The sequence below is a fragment of the Zea mays genome, chromosome 6 (assembly GCF_902167145.1).
Source record: "Zea mays cultivar B73 chromosome 6, Zm-B73-REFERENCE-NAM-5.0, whole genome shotgun sequence".
NCBI classification, from domain to species: Eukaryota; Viridiplantae; Streptophyta; class Magnoliopsida; order Poales; family Poaceae; genus Zea; species Zea mays.
The window spans coordinates 75563278-75580296 of record NC_050101.1 but is presented as its reverse complement, the minus strand read 5'-3'; the positions used below and the strand labels follow the sequence as shown (position 1 = coordinate 75580296).

Sequence of the window (17019 nt, the reverse complement as noted above, 5' to 3'; positions counted from 1 at the left end):
AACATATGATGCAACGGACGGTAAATACTAACCGATGGAAATCGATATCACATTATTACCAGACCAATCAATCAACAGGTTCACCGATCGACGATGTAGGTCGGTACCGGGTTGGACCGAACCCAGTAGTTGTGGCGTTGCATTTCAGCCATTCGTAGCCCCGGATCGCGTACCCAGCAACACCCGCCGTCACTTATCCGCGCCGCGTCCTCCCGTCCCCTTCCACTCATCAGAAACCCCCGCACCCTCTAACTAAACCCTCACCGGCCGCCACCCATGGCGATGGCCGGCGCCGCCGCCGCCGCCGCCGGTCGCTGCCTCCTCCTCTCCCGCCCGTCCCCCCTCCGGCTCCGCCTCCTCCACGCTGCCCTCTCCACCGCCGCCCCCACCCTCGGCCCCACCTCCACTCCGGCTCCCCCTCCGCGGCACGAGCTCCTCCTCGAGCGCCTCCGCCTCCGCCACCTAAAGGACGCCTCCTCCCCCGGCGCCCCGAGGCCTACCTCGAGGAGCTCGGAGCGGAGCTCGCAGCAGGGGAAGGGGAAGAGGGTCGAGGCCGCGGAGAGCTTCGAGGAGCTCGGTCTCGGGGAGGAGGTGATGTCCGCGCTGGGGGAGATGGGCATCTCCAAGCCCACGGAGATCCAGTGCGTTGGCGTGCCGGCGGTGCTGGCCGGAACCAGCGTCGTGCTCGGCTCCCACACCGGATCCGGGAAGACGCTCGCCTACTTACTCCCTCTTGTTCAGGTATCTCCTCCTTTTCAGTATGCATGCAGTGTATACATTGCATTGCATTAGTGTTTCCATTAGAAGGGAAGACAATTCTCTTGATGCTCTTCAGATAGACATTTGCGCCATCAGTTCCACTTCCACGAAATTGGTAGAAGTACACTGTCTTGTGTTCAACGATTACCTGATGTCTGCTTGCTAATCTACTCTAACTTTTATCGTCTATGCTATTGTACAAAAAAAAGTGTATAACCCTTGTGATTCATCTTGTTTAATCTGGTTTCTGCTTTTACAATCTATGAAGAAATTTCCAATAATAGGTCTGATTATTAGCATGGATGCAACCTGATTGGAGTTCAACCAAGCAGTTTTTTGTTTCACTAAACAAGAAAATAGGAATTTATCCATTGGTTATGCCTGCTAATAAAAGATACACATATAACAATGGATTGGTAACCATGCCACTCCTTTTATTTTGTAGCTACTTCGGCGTGATGAGGCAATGCTTGGGATGTCAATGAAGCCAAGGCGTCCAAGAGCAGTAGTACTCTGCCCCACCAGGGAGCTAACTGAGCAGGTCGGCTATGGTTGCAACTTATTGATGTTAGCTGAGTAACTGAGTTATAGTAGCATTAATTCATGTAAATCGATCAAATTACAGGTTTATCGAGTAGCAAAGTCTATCAGCCATCATGCACGTTTTCGGTCAACGATGGTTAGTGGAGGCACCCGTCTAAGACCCCAGGAAGATTCTTTGAACATGCCCGTTGACATGGTCGTTGGCACTCCTGGAAGGATTCTTGATCATATCAAGGATGGTAACATGGTTTATGGTGATATTAAGTATCTGGTATGCTTCTAATTTCACGCTGATATTTACCATTTTGTAACATATTCACTGTTCTCATAATTGTCTCTTTTGATTTTCTTGTTCCGCATTTGAAGGTTCTGGATGAGGCAGATACAATGTTTGATCAAGGCTTTGGACCAGACATACGGAAGTTTCTTGCTCCGTTGAAGAATCGTGCTGCAAAGCCTGATGATCAAGGTTTCCAAACAGTATTAGTCACTGCTACTATGACAAAGGTTTTATGATCATCGAACATCATTCCCTTGAAATCTATCTGATCCTCTGATTTTGATTCATATATGCATATTTTTACTTGGTTAGGACACATTGCTAATTTTATTAGGCTGTTCTGTATGGGTGTGTACCTTTAAAGTGTCTTGCTTGTTGCATCAATTAGCATTCAAGTACAAAGAAATCTCCAGTCTTTTGATAAATCTTTTGATCTCTTCAGTTTTGAGTACTGATACTTCAGATATAAAATCTTGTTTTATTATTTGTTTTTGTGTATTTTGAATCCTTATACTCTTTTACTGCAGGCTGTGCAAAAGTTGATTGATGAGGAATTTGAAGGTATTGTCCATTTGCGGACATCATCATTTCAAAAGAGAGTTTCAACAGCACGGCATGACTTTATCAAACTTTCTGGAGCAGAAAACAAACTTGAGGCTCTTCTGCAGGTGATGGAAACTCTTATTTCTCCTTCCCTCCTGTGCACATATATCTGTCTTTCCATACACTCTAGTTTAGAACTTGACATTTGTATAAAAAAATCAAAACTGGTTATATATATCTGCATTCTCCACTTATTGTCATATTTTTTGTCTGTAATGTAGCTATGTTAGATGGATAGATTGATGATTCCAAATTTCCAATTGACAATTGTTGTGAAAATGTGGAGTATGAATGAAATGTAACCACATTATTGCATCTGGAATTCAATTAATGGAGTATTTTTTTTTTGCAAAACACCATTGGTTTTTGGCTAGTTTGGGTGTTTGGGGTGGTTAGATCAGTGATTCTTTACTGCCACAAGCATTAATGTGGTTGTACTTTGTCTTATGTTGATGTTAATTTTGAATGTACATAGTCGGAATCTCAGAGCCAAAGGGAGAATAGCAATATGCATCTGTTCTAAAATATCTAATTGTGAGATAACAAAGAACTTTATTTCATATAGGTTCTTGAGCCAAGCTTGGCAAAGGGAAACAAAGTTATGGTGTTCTGTAATACTTTAAATTCAAGTCGTGCAGTGGATCATTTTTTAACTGAAAATCATATATCCACTGTTAACTATCATGGAGAGGTTCCAGCTGAAGAGAGGTTTGATATATTTTTTACTCTGTTTTGTCTTTTTATGTACTATATGATATATGACTTTATATTTATGAGATCTGATAATCAAATGTAGAGTTGAGAACCTGAACAAGTTCCGCAATGAAGAGGGGGATTGTCCAACATTAGTATGCACTGATCTGGCAGCTAGAGGCCTGGACCTGGATGTTGACCATGTCATCATGTTTGACTTCCCATCGAATTCTGTATGTGTTTGTGTTTGCATTTACTCCCATCATAGCGATTTTTATGCAGTCTTTGTGGTAATTCTTGTGTTTTTAGATTGATTACCTTCACAGAACCGGGAGAACTGCACGCATGGGAGCCAAAGGTATAAGCAATTCTTAGCTGTAACTGAACATATGTGCTTGCTCTTTATCGTTACCTTGCTAATCTTGTTACATTCTGTGCATATCATCTCTTATATTTTATCATGATCTCATTGCAAACCAGAAACTAGCCTCCATCATTGGAATCTAGGCTATCATCTGTCCATCTCAGTGTCTTCATTGCAGAGAGACATTGCTGTTCTTTCAGGAACAGGAATACAATAGTATACTGAACAGGATTACACTTTGCATACCTTAGAAAAGGGATAGGATAGAGGGAGTTTAAAATCTTTGGCTTTTCTGAAACAAAATGTTATGTGATTTTGTGTCAAGAATTGAGATGGGGTTACTAATGACATGAATATAGGTTTGCCACTTGTGTAAATGCACAAACAGTAGTCTGTAACGGGGTGATCTCCGGACAGGCAGCAATTATAGATTTGCATGTTTCCTGTGTCTAATCACACATTCGAATGGTCATCCCTAACGCAGGGAAAGTTACAAGCATTGTGGCTAAGAAGGACGTAGCTTTAGCTACACGGATTGAAGAGGCCATGAAGAAAAATGAGAGCTTGGAAGCTCTCACGACTAACAATGTCAGAAGGCCAACCAGCTCGCAGAGTGTGAACACGAAAGGGAGGCCCTCAAGGTTGGTTAAGACTTCAAATGCTCTTAAAGTTGTCAGTCAGAAGGGTAGAAGGGGAGTATCGCTATCTAGCAGGTCATCCCGGGCTCCCAAGGATACAACTTCAACCCGAAGGCGCTCGCCACCGAAGAGCCAGGCAAAGGCAACAAAATCGTCAGCCCCTCGGAAAGCCAAGCCGGTGAAACCCACTCAGAGCAGCGCAAAGGTCTCGAAGAGCAAAGCAAAACCTGAGGGGCGAAGATCAAAGAGTGACACTCTGAACAAGCTGGGAACTAAGCTCAGTGTGGTTGGATTTAGAGGGCGCAGCTCAGGCAAATCAGCACAATCTTCATAAGGCTTTGGTATTTTTTTTTATTATTGTTATGCTAAAAAGGTTCTTGGAGGATTTGCAGCCTGTAAATATCTGAGACTAAGTTTCATCATTTCTTTTTCTCCTTGCGGGTTTATAAGTGAAGACCACAATCTGAGATATGAACGCAGCACTGCTATGTAATATTGTACTGCACTCAGCAGAATGTTGGAAGAATACTTTTCATTACCGCCTCGTTTGGATCATTGGAATTGAATTCCATTCTAATAATAGTAATTTAGGCATATATCAATTAAGTTAATTCGGTTTTATGTAAAATATATTTGTATACTATTATTAGCAAGATGTCGGAGATATTTATGTGCTACATTTTTACTATAGGAGAGTGAGATGAAGAATGTCATGTAAGTTATAGATTAGAAACCAATTCTAGTAATGCATAAAATTATTTTCCATCATCCACCCCATGAATTTGAGATATGCTTATATCTGAACTTTAGAAAGTGGTGGAATGCTAAATTCCAAATTAAATAAGTTACTTTATTGAGTGAATTCTAATTCCTCTAAAATGAAGGGATCCAAACACCCCGTACCTGTATTTACGTATTATTGAGTGCCCCTTATGCTAAGGGTTGATTTGGTGTGGTGGCCAGGGAATTGGAGGGAATCCATAATAAAGTCTTGGAACAGTTTTAAGGTCATTTGAACTTAAGTGGAATTGTCCTATTGCAGCTGGATGTTTACGCCGTTATTTTCACTTTGGGCCTGTTTCTGCGTTGCCACTAGGGTGTGTTTGGTTGGAAAGTCAACTAGAACGAAACAGTTTTGTTCCAGTTTTTTAGAATGAATCCGTTCTATTCTGCGTTTGGCAAGCAGAACAGAGTCGTTCCATTTTTTGTTTGGTTGAAGAGTAGAATAGAGCGGAGCTGCTTCGTTTTTTGTTTGGTTGGAGAGTCTTTTTTTTGGAAAAATTGAACACACGATGCTCCTATTTCTTTATTTCATTATGAGTGGTATGCTTGTGACAATAACGATAAATTTTTCTTGATTCTAATTGTCCGGGCGTATTGTGACGATTCTTTTGAGTACTATATCTAGAAATCCCCGTCGATTCCTTATTGGTAACCTTTCAAACACAACTAATACATTCCAAAATAATTCGGATTCTAACATCTTTGCCCTTGGCCATGAACCTCCTTTCCTTTTTTTGATCGACTTAACTTAATTCTTATACCTATTCTTTTATTCTTCTATTTTGGATCCAAAGAAAAGAAGAATAAAATCCATAGAAGTTCCTAACTAAAAATGTGATTTCTAAAGATTTTGTTGTGAGTTTAGAGGGAGAGTGCTCACATTCAGAAGAGCGATCGTATTCGGTCGTTTTGGTGGAGCAGGAACATTTCAACTATTTATAGTAAATTTTCATGCGTAGATGAAAGGGAAATGTGTCCTTGGGCCATTTCTATAATGTTTTGGTGATTAAGTGTCCAACACATAGTGAGTGAGATATTATGTGTCAAACAAGCAAAAGGTGCAAATCATGTAACAAGGTACGTTTCTAGACTTAGTACATTGTTTTGAGTACTAACATATTTTGTCTAAGTGCTAGAAACAGAGAAAAGAAAAGAAGAAAAGGATTGCAAGTGACTTGGTTGTGTACAGCTGAAGTCCAGCTCAGTCTGGCACATCGGACTGTCCGGTGGTGCAGGCTGGCCTCCGGTGAACAGGCCGCTCTCGGAAAAGTTTGGCGGCGTACGACTATAATTCAATGGACTGTCCAGTGAGCCAACGGCCGCCCGCGCCAACGGTCGGCAGGGGGCACCGGACAGTGTTCGGTGCGCCAACTGCCACGAATCTGCAACGATCGTCTGTGCCAGAATAGGAAGGAGATCGCGCACCGGACATGAACAGTGGCTGTCCGGTGGTGCACCGGACTGTCTGGTGCGCCACCCGACAGAAGACAAGGATAACCTTCCTTGTTGGCCTCCAACGGCTCCTAGCTGCTTTGGGGCTATAAAAGAGACCCCTGGACGCATGGAGGAGTCACCCAAGCATTCAAGAAACATTCTAAGCCTCCAAGACTCCAACTTCGCACATTTGATTCTTTGAGATAGTGACTTGAGCTCCATTTGAGTTGTGAACTCCGTGGGTTGTGTTTTGAGCTCAAGTTGTGACTTGTGTGCGTGATTGTGCTGTGATTTGAGTCTTGTGTGTGTTGCTCTCCCCTCCCTTACTTCCGTGCTTCTTTTGTGATCATCATTGTAAGGGCGAAAGGCTCCAAGTTGTGGAGATTCCTCGCAAACGGGAGAAAGTCAAAGAAAGGAAAAACCGTGGTATTCAAGTTGATCATTGGATCACTTGAAAGGGGTTGAGTGCAACCCTCGTCCATTGGGACGCCACAACGTGGAAGTAGGCAAGTATTACTTGGTCGAACCACGGGATAAAAATCGCGTGTCTCTTGTGTGCTTTACCTTTGATTATCTGTGTTCAAGAACTCGCTTCAAGCACTTAGCCGTTCTAATCTTCATAATCAAGTCTTGTGGCTATTAGTGTTGAATTTTACAGGATCACCTATTCACCTCCTCCCTCTAGGTGCTCTCAATTGGTATCGGAGCTGTTCTCTTCATCTAAGGGACTAATTGCCCGAAGAGATGGATCATAAGGGAAAGGGGATGGTGGTCAACGACAAGGAGAAGGAGTCCTTTTTCAATGAGCCAAGGGACGACAAGCCCACTGACTCTAGCTCGAGTCATAAGAAGAAGGACGGGAAGAAGAAGAGGCGCATCAAGAAGATCGTCTACTACGACAGCTATGAATCCTCTTCTTCACCAAGAGACGACGACGATGACGATTCTTCGTCAAAGGAAAAGACGGTTAATCAAAACTATTCCTTTGTTTATTCCCGCATTTCGTACAATTCAAATGCTCATTTACTTTCTATTACTCTTGGAAAACCCCCACATTTTGATGGAGAGGATTACTCATTTTGGAGTCATAAAATGCGTAGTCATCTATTTTCTCTCCATCCTAGCATTTGAGAAATCGTGGAAAATGGAATGCACTTTGATAGTACGGATAATCCTGTGATGATTAATGAACAAATTCATAAGAATGCACAAGCTACCACTGTTTTGCTAGCATCTTTGTGCAGGGATGAATATAACAAGGTTAGCGGCTTGGACAATGCCAATCAAATCTGGGATACCCTCAAGATCTCACATGAGGGAAATGATGCCACCATGATCACAAAGATGGAACTGGTGGAAGGCGAGCTGGGGAGGTTTGCCATGATCAGGGGAGAGGAGCCAACTCAAACATACAACAGGCTTAAGACCCTGGTCAACAAGATTAGGAGCTATAGAAGCACAAGATGGACAGACCATGACGTCGTCCGACTAATGCTAAGGCCTTTTACCGTAATTGAACCCCATCTTGTCAACCTTATTCGCGAGAATCCCAGGTACACCAAGATAACGCCCGAGGAGATTCTTGGGAAGTTTGTGAGCGGGCGCATAATGGTGAAGGAGGCTAGACATGTGGACGATGCACTAAACGGTCCACTACCCGTCTATGAGCCTCAACCTGTGGCACTTAAGGTTACTAGCAGCAGGGAGACGCTACCAAGCAAGGTGGCACAAGTGGAGGCCGCAGGCCTCAACGAAGATGAGATGGCGCTTATCATCAAGCGCTTCAAGACCGCATTGAAAGGACGCAAGGAGTACCCCAACAAGAACAAAACAAGGGGAAAGCGCTCCTACTTCAAATGTGGTAATACTGGTCACTTTATTGCTCAATGTCCCGATAATGAGAATGACCAGACACAAGAAAGACACGGGAAGAGTGAAAAGAAAAAGAACTACAAGAAGGCGAAGGGCGAGGCGCACCTTGGAAAGGAGTGGGACTCTGACTGCTCTTCATCAGACTCCGACGATGAGGGACTAGCCGCCTCAGCCTTCGACAAATCTTCACTCTTCCCCAATGAACGCCATACGTGTCTCATGGCCAAGGAGAAAAAGGTAAGTGTTCGAACTACCTCTAAGTATACAACTAGCGATGATTCTAGTGATGATAAAGTAGATTATACTGATTTATTTAAGGGCTTAGATAGAGCTAAAGTAGATAAAATCAATGAGTTGATTGATGCTCTAAATGAAAAGGATAGATTGTTAGAAAAACAAGAGGACATTTTATATGAGGAGCATGATAAGTTTGTTAGTGTGCAAAAATCTCTTGCTTTAGAGATTTAAAGGAATGAAATGCTATCTTCTGAATTATCTACTTGCCATGAAACTGTGTCTAGTTTAAAGAGTGTAAATGATGATTTAAATGCTAAGCTAGAGGAAGCAAATAAATCTAGTTCTCGTGTAGAGCATGTTAGTATTTGTAATAGATGTAAGGATTTTGATGTTGATGCTTGTGATGAACACCTTATGTCTATTACCAAATTAAATGATGAGGTGGCAAGTCTTAATGCTCAACTTAAGACTTGCAAAATTAATTTTGATCAATTAAAATTTGCTAGGGATGCCTACACTGTGGGTAGACACCCCTCTATTAAGGATGGACTTGGTTTTCGAAAGGAAACCAAGAACTTAACAAGCCAAAAGGCTCCCGTTCTCAACAAGGAGAAAGGGAAGGCTCCTATGGCTAGTAGTTCTAAAAAATGTCATGCTTACATTTATGATAAAATTTTTTCTAGAAATGCTCATTATGATAGGAGTTATGATGTGTTTAATTCACATGCTATGTTTGCTTCTAGCTCTACTTTTGTGCATGGTAGAAGTAGGCCTAGAAAAAGTAATGTTGTGCATCATGTGCCTAGGAGAACATGTAATGAACCTTCTACCATTTACCATGCCTACAACACTTCATTTGCACTTATATGTAAAAATGAAAAAGTAGTTGCTAGAAAGTTGGGATCCAAATGCAAGGGAGACAAGACTTGTATTTGGATTCCAAAGGCTATTGTAACTAACCTTGTAGGACCCAACAAGAGTTGGGTACCTAAAACCCAAGCGTAAATTGTCTTACAGGTTTATGCATCCGGGGGCTCAAGTTGGATTATCGACAGCGGATGCACAAACCATATGACGGGGGAGAAGAAGATGTTCACCTTCTACGTCAAGAACAAGGATTCCTAGGATACGATCATCTTTAGAGATGGGAACCAAGGCAAGGTCAAAGGCTTGGGCAAGATAGCCATCACCAATGAGCACTCCATTTCAAACGTATTTCTAGTAGAGTCGCTTGGTTACAACCTCCTGTCTGTAAGTCAATTGTGCCACATGGGCTACAATTGTTTGTTTACAAATGTTGATATTTTTGTCTTTAGAAGGAGTGATGGTTCATTAGCATTTAAGGGTGTATTAGACGGTAAACTCTACTTAGTTGATTTTTCGAAAGAGGAGGCCGATCTAGATGCATGCTTAATAGTTAAGACTAGCATGGGCTGGCTGTGGCATCGCCGTCTAGCACATGTTGGGATGAAGAACCTTCATAAACTTCTAAAGGGAGAACATGTGTTAGGACTAACCAATGTCTGCTTCGAAAAAGATAGACCATGTGCAGCTTGTCAGGCAGGGAAACAGGTGGGAAGCACTCATCACATCAAGAATGTGATGACAACGTCAAGACCACTGGAGCTTCTCCACATGGACCTCTTCGGACCCGTCGCCTACCTTAGCATCGGGGGAAGTAAGTATGGTCTTGTAATTATAGATGACTTTTCCCGCTTCACTTGAGTGTTCTTTTTGCAGGATAAATCAGAAACCCAAGGGACCCTAAAGCGCTTTCTAAGGAGGGCTCAACATGAATTTGAGCTCAAGGTGAAAAAGATAAGGAGCGACAACGGGTCCGAGTTCAAGAACTTACAAGTTTAGGAATATCTTGAGGAGGAAGGTGTCAAGCATGAGTTCTCCGCTGCCTACACACCATAGCAAAATGGTGTGGTAGAGAGGAAGAACAGGACGCTTATCGACATGGCGAGGATGATGCTTGGAGAGTTCAAGACGCCCGAGCGGTTTTGGTCGGAAGCTGTGAGCACAACCTGCCATGCCATAAACCGGCTCTATCTGCATCGTCTCCTCAAGAAGACCTCCTACAAACTCCTTACCGGTAACAAACCCAATGTCTCTTACTTTTGTGTATTTGGGAGCAAATGCTACATTTTGGTGAAGAAAGGTAGACATTCCAAATTTGCTCCCAAAGCAGTAGAAGGGTTTTTACTAGGGTATGACTCAAATACAAAGGCGTATAGGGTCTTCAACAAATCATCGGGTTTGGTTGAAGTCTCTAGCGACGTTGTATTTGATGAGACTAATGGCTCTCCAAGAGAGCAAGTTGATCTTGATAACATAGATGAAGATGATGTTCCAACGGCCGCAATACACACCATGGCGATTGGAGATGTGCGACCACAGGAACAACAAGAGCAAGATCAACCTTCTTCCTCAACAATGGTGCATCCCCCAACTCAAGATGATGGACAGGTTCATCAAGAAGAGGCGTGTGATCAAGGGGGAGCACAAGAAGAACAAGCTATAGAGGAAGAAGCACCACCGGCCCCTCCAACTCAAGTCCGAGCGACGAATCAAAGAAATCACCCCGTCGATCAGATTCTGGGTGACATAAGCAAGGGAGTAACTACTCAATCAAGATTAGCTAATTTTTGTGAGCATTACTCGTTTGTCTCTTCTATTGAGCCTTTCAGGGTAGAAGAGGCCTTGCAAGATCCGGACTGGGTGTTGGCCATGCAGGAAGAGCTCAACAACTTCAAGAGGAATGAAGTTTGGAGCCTGGTGCCACGTTCTAAGCAAAATGTTGTGGGAACCAAGTGGGTGTTCCGTAACAAGCAAGACGAGCACGAGGTGGTGACAAGAAACAAGGCTCGACTTGTGGCAAAAGTTTATGCCCAAGTCACAGGTTTGGATTTCGAGGAGACTTTTGCTCTTGTGGCTAGGCTAGAGTCTATTAGAATATTATTAGCCTATGCCGTTCACCACTCTTTCAGGTTGTTTCAAATGGATGTGAAGAGCGCTTTCCTCAATAGGCCAATCAAGGAGGAGGTGTATGTGGAACAACCCCCTGGCTTTGAGGATGACAGGTACCCCGACCATGTGTGTAAGCTCTCTAAGGCGCTCTATGGACTTAAGCAAGCCCCAAGAGCATGGTATGAATGCCTTAGAGATTTCTTAATTGCTAATTCTTTCAAGGTTGGGAAAGCCGATCCCACTCTTTTCACTAAGACTTGTAACGGTGATCTTTTTGTGTGCCAAATTTATGTCGATGACATAATATTTGGTTCTACTAACCAAAAGTCTTGTGAGGAGTTTAGCAGGGTGATGACTCAAAAGTTTGAGATGTCAATGATGGGCGAGTTGAACTACTTCCTTGGGTTCCAAGTGAAGCAACTCAAGGACGACACCTTCATCTCCCAAACGAAGTACACTCAAGATCTTTTCAAGCGGTTTGGGATGAAGGACACCAAGCCCGCGAAGACACCGATGGGAACCGACACACATGTCGACCTCAACAAAGGAGGTAAGTCCGTTGATCAAAAGGTATACCGGTCTATGATAGGGTCATCACTTTATTTATGTGCTAGTAGACCGGATATTATGCTTAGCGTATGCATGTGTGCTAGATATCAATCCGACCCAAGGGAATGTCACCTTGTGGCTGTTAAGCGGATTCTTAGATATTTAATTTCTACGCCTTGCTTCGGGATCTGGTACCCAAAGGGGTCAACCTTTGACTTAATTGGATATTCAGACTCCGATTATGCTGGATGCAAGGTTGATAGGAAGAGTACATCAGGGACGTGCCAATTCCTAGGAAGGTCCCTGGTGTCTTGGAGTTCAAAGAAACAAACCTCCGTTGCCCTATCCACCGCTGAGGTCGAGTATGTTGTCGCAGGACAGTGTTGCGCACAACTACTTTGGATGAGGCAAACCCTCCGGGACTTTGGCTACAATCTGAGCAAAGTCCCACTCCTATGTGACAATGAGAGTGCAATCCGCATGGCGGATAACCCTGTTGAACACAGCCGCACTAAGCACATAGACATCCGGCATCACTTTCTGAGAGACCACCAGCAAAAGGGAGATATCGAGGTGTTCCATATTAGCACCGAGAACCAGTTAGCCGATATCTTTACCAAGCCATTAGATGAAAAAACCTTTTGCAGGCTGCGTAGTGAGCTAAATGTCTTAGATTCGCGTAACTTGGATTGATCTATAGCATACATGTGTTTTATGCCTTTGATCACTGAAAGTCGCCTAGAGGGGGGGTGAATAGGGCGAAACTGAAATTCTCAAAAATAATCACAACTACGAGACGGGTTAGCGTTAGAAATAATAATGAGTTCGAGAGAGAGCGTGAAAACAAATCGCAAGCGAATAATGAAGTGAGACACGCGGATTTGTTTTACCGAGGTTCGGTTCTCTCAAACCTACTCCCCGTTGAGGAGGCCACAAAGGCCGGGTCTTTTTCAACCCCTTCCCTCTCTCAAACGGTCCCTCGGACCGAGTGAGCTTTCTCTTCTCAATCACTTGGAACACAAAGTTCCCACAAGGACCACCACAAGATTGGTGTCTCTTGCCTCAATTACAAGTGAGTTTGATCGCAATGAAGAATCAAAGAAATAAGAAAGCAATCCAAGCGTAAGAGCTCGAAAGAACACAAGCAAATCTCTCTCACTAGTCACTAAAGCTGTGTGTGGAATTTGGGAGAGGATTTGATCTCTTGAGTGTGTCTAGAATTGAATGCCTAGCTCTTGTAAGTGGTTGGAAGTGTGAAAACTTGGATTTCAATGAATGGTGGGTAGTTGGGGGTATTTATAGCCCCAACCACCAAACTAGCCGTTTGGTGGGGCTGTCTGTCGCATGGTGCACCGGACAGTCCGGTGCACACCGGACATGTCCGGTGCGCCAGCCACGTCACCAAAGCCGTTGGGTTCTGACCGTTGGAGCTCTGACTTCTGGGCCCGCCTGGATGTCCGGTGGCGCACCGGACATGTACTGTAGAGTGTCCGGTGCGCCAGCATGGGCGTGCCTGACTTCTGCGCGCGCTGGCGAGCAATAAATGCGCTGCAAGTAGCCGTTGGCGCCGAAATAGCCGTTGTCCCGCAGATACACCGGACAGTCCGGTGAATTATAGCGGAGCAGCTGAAATGAATTCCCGAAGCTGGCGAGTTCCTGAGGCCGCTCTTCCTTGGAGCACCGGACACTGTCTGGTGTACACCGGACAGTCCGGTGAACACCGGACAGTCCGGTGAATTATAGCGGAGTTGCCTCTGGAATTTCCCGAAGGCGATGAGTTTGAGTTGGAATCCTCTGGTGCACCGGACATGTCCGGTGGTGCACCGGACACTGTCCGGTGGCACACCGGACAGTCCGGTGCGCCAGACCAGAGGTGCCTTCGGTTGCCCCTTTGCTCTTTTGTTGAACTCAATACTTGGTCTTTTTATTGGCTAAGTGTGAACCTTTGGCACCTGTATAACTTGTACACTAGAGCAAACTAGTTAGTCCAATTATTTGTGTTGGGCAGTTCAACCACCAAAATTATTTAGGAACTAGGTGTAAGCCTAATTCCCTTTCAATCTCCCCCTTTTTGGTGATTGATGCCAACACAAACCAAAGCAAATATAGAAGTGCATAATTGAACTAGTTTGCATAATGTAAGTGCAAAGGTTGCTTGGAGTTGAGCCAATATAAATACTTACAAGATAGGCATGGATTGTTTCTTTATTTTAACATTTTGGACCACGCTTGCACCACAGATTTTGTTTTTGCAAATTCTTTTGTAAATCCTTTTCAAAGTTCTTTTGCAAATAGTCAAAGGTAAATGAATAAGATTTTACGAAGCATTTTCAAGATTTGAAATTTTCTCCCCCTGTTTCAAATGCTTTTCCTTTGACTAAAACAAAACTTCCCCTAAATAAGATCCTCCTCTTAGTGATCAAGAGGGTTTTGATATATCATTTTTGAAATACTACTTCCTCCCCCTTTTGAACATAATAAGATACCAATTTGAATTTGACCAATTGAAAATCTCCAATTTTAAAATTAGGTGGTGGTGCGGTCCTTTTGCTTTGGGCTCTTTCTCTCTCCCCCTTTGGCAAATAAAACATATGAGTGAAGATTATACCAAAGACGGAGAGCGATGCGGAGCGACGGCGAAGGATGAGTAATAGAGTGGAGTGGAAGCCTTGTCTTCGCCGAAGACTCCAATTCCCTTTCAATATACCTATGACTTGGTTTGAAATACACTTGAAAACACATTAGTCATAGCATATATAAAAGAGACATGATTAAAGGTATATTTATAAGCTATGTGTGCAAGTTTAGCAAAAGAAATTCCTAGAATCAAGAATATTGAGCTCATGCCTAAGTTTGGTAAAAGATTGTTCATCAAGTGGCTTGGTAAAGATATCGACTAATTGATCTTTAGTGTTAATATATGCAATCTCGATATCCCCCTTTTGTTGGTGATCCCTAAGAAAATGATACCGAATGGCTATGTGTTTAGTGCGGCTATGCTCAACGGGATTATCCGCCATGCGGATTGCACTCTCATTATCACATAGAAGAGGAACTTTGGTTAATTTGTAACCATAGTCCCGCAGGGTTTGCCTCATCCAAAGCAATTGCGCGCAACAATGGTCTGCGGCAATGTACTCGGCTTCGGCGGTAGGAAGAGCGACCGAATTTTGCTTCTTTGAAGCCCAAGACACCAAGGATCTTCCCAAGAACTGGCAAGTCCCCGATGTGCTCTTTCTATTAATTTTGCACCCCGCCCAATCGGCATCCGAATAACCAATCAAATCAAATGTGGATCCCCGAGGGTACCAAAGCCCAAACTTAGGAGTATAAGCCAAATATCTCAAGATTCGTTTTACGGCCGTAAGGTGGGATTTCTTAGGGTCGGATTGGAATCTTGCACACATGCAAACGGAAAGCATAATGTCCGGTCGAGATGCACATAGATAAAGCAATGAACCTATCATCGACCGGTATACCTTTTGATCGACGGATTTACCTCCCGTGTCGAGGTCGAGATGCCCATTGGTTCCCATGGGTGTCTTGATGGGCTTGGCATCCTTCATTCCAAACTTGGTTAGAATGTCTTGAGTATACTTCGTTTGGCTAATGAAGGTGCCTTCTTGGAGTTGCTTGACTTGGAATCATAGAAAATACTTCAACTCCCCCATCATGGACATCTCGAATTTCTGTGTCATGATCCTACTAAATTCTTCACATGTAGATTCGTTAGTAGACCCAAATATAATATCATCAACATAAATTTGGCATACAAACAAATCATTTTCAAGAGTTTTAGTGAATAAAGTAGGATTGGCCTTGCTGACTTTGAAGCCATTTGCAATAAGGAAATCTCTAAGGCATTCATACCATGCTCTTGGGGCTTGCTTGAGCCCATAAAGCGCCTTAGAGAGCCTATAGACATGGTTAGGATACTCACTGTCTTCAAAGCCGGGAGGTTGCTCAACGTAGACCTCTTCCTTGATTGGTCCATTGAGGAAGGCACTTTTCACGTCCATTTAGTAAAGCTTGAAGCCATGGTAAGTAGCATAGGCCAATAATATGCGAATTGACTCAAGCCTAGCTACGGGTGCATAGGTTTCACCAAAATCCAAACCTTCGACTTGTGAATACCCCTTGGCCACGAGTCGAGCTTTGTTCCTTGTCACCACACCATGCTCGTCTTGCTTGTTGCAGAAGACCCACTTGGTTCCTACAACATTTTGATTAGGACGTGGAACTAAATGCCATACATCATTCCTGGTGAAGTTGTTGAGCTCCTCTTGCATCGCCATCACCTAATCCGAATCTTGAAGTGCTTCCTCTACCCTGTGTGGCTCAATAGAGGAGACAAAAGAGTAATGCTCACAAAAATGTGCAACACGAGATCGAGTAGTTACCCCCTTATGAATATCGCCGAGGATGGTGTCGACGGGGTGATCTCGTTGGATTGCTTGGTGGACTCTTGGGTGTGGCGGCCTTGGTTCTTCATCCTCCTTGTCTTCATCATTTGCATCTCCCCCTTGATCATTGCCGTCATCTTGAGGTGGCTCATCATTTTGTTCTTCCTCTTTATCACCTTGAGCCTCGTCCTCATTTTGGGTTGGTGGAGATGCTTGCGTGGAGGAGGATGGTTGATCTTGTGCATGTGGAGGCTCTTCGGATTCCTTAGGACACACATACCCAATGGACATGTTCCTTAGCGCGATGCACGGAGCCTGTTCTTCACCTATCTCATCAAGATCAACTTGCTCTACTTGAGAGCCGTTAGTCTCATCAAACACAACGTCACAAGAAACTTCAACTTGTCCAGTGGACCTGTTAAAGACTCTATATGCCCTTATGTTTGAATCATATCCTAGTAAAAAGCCTTCTACAGTCTTAGGAGCAAATTTAGATTTTCTACCTCTTTTAACAAGTATAAAGCATTTGCTACCAAAGACTCTAAAATATGAAATATTGGGCTTTTTACCGGTTAGGAGTTCATACGATGTCTTCTTGAGGATTCAGTGTAGATACAACCGGTTGATGGCGTAGCAAGCGGTGTTAACCGCCTCGGCCCAAAACCGATCCGAAGTCTTGTATTCATCAAGCATGGTTCTTTCCATGTCCAATAGAGTTCGATTCTTTCTCTCCACTACACCATTTTGTTGTGGGGTGTAGGGAGAGGAGAACTCATGCTTGATGCCCTCCTCCTCAAGGAAGCCTTCGATTTGAGAGTTCTTGAACTCCGTCCCGTTGTCGCTTCTAATTTTCTTGATCCTTAAGCCGAACTCATTTTGAGCCCATCT

General features: G+C 43.6%; 1 protein-coding gene across 1 annotated transcript; it reads left to right on the top strand.

The window, feature by feature from the left end:
• Positions 1-246: 246 nt before the first annotated feature.
• On the top strand, positions 247-4417 carry LOC100191518 (uncharacterized). Its single transcript, NM_001136950.1, has 9 exons — positions 247-741; positions 1205-1300; positions 1385-1573; positions 1669-1809; positions 2110-2250; positions 2751-2893; positions 2982-3111; positions 3188-3236; positions 3727-4417. The coding sequence occupies exons 1-9, from the start codon at positions 277-279 to the stop codon at positions 4212-4214; spliced, it is 1842 nt and encodes a 613-aa protein (NP_001130422.1). The 5' UTR covers positions 247-276; the 3' UTR covers positions 4215-4417.
• The last annotated feature ends 12602 nt before the right edge of the window (positions 4418-17019 follow it).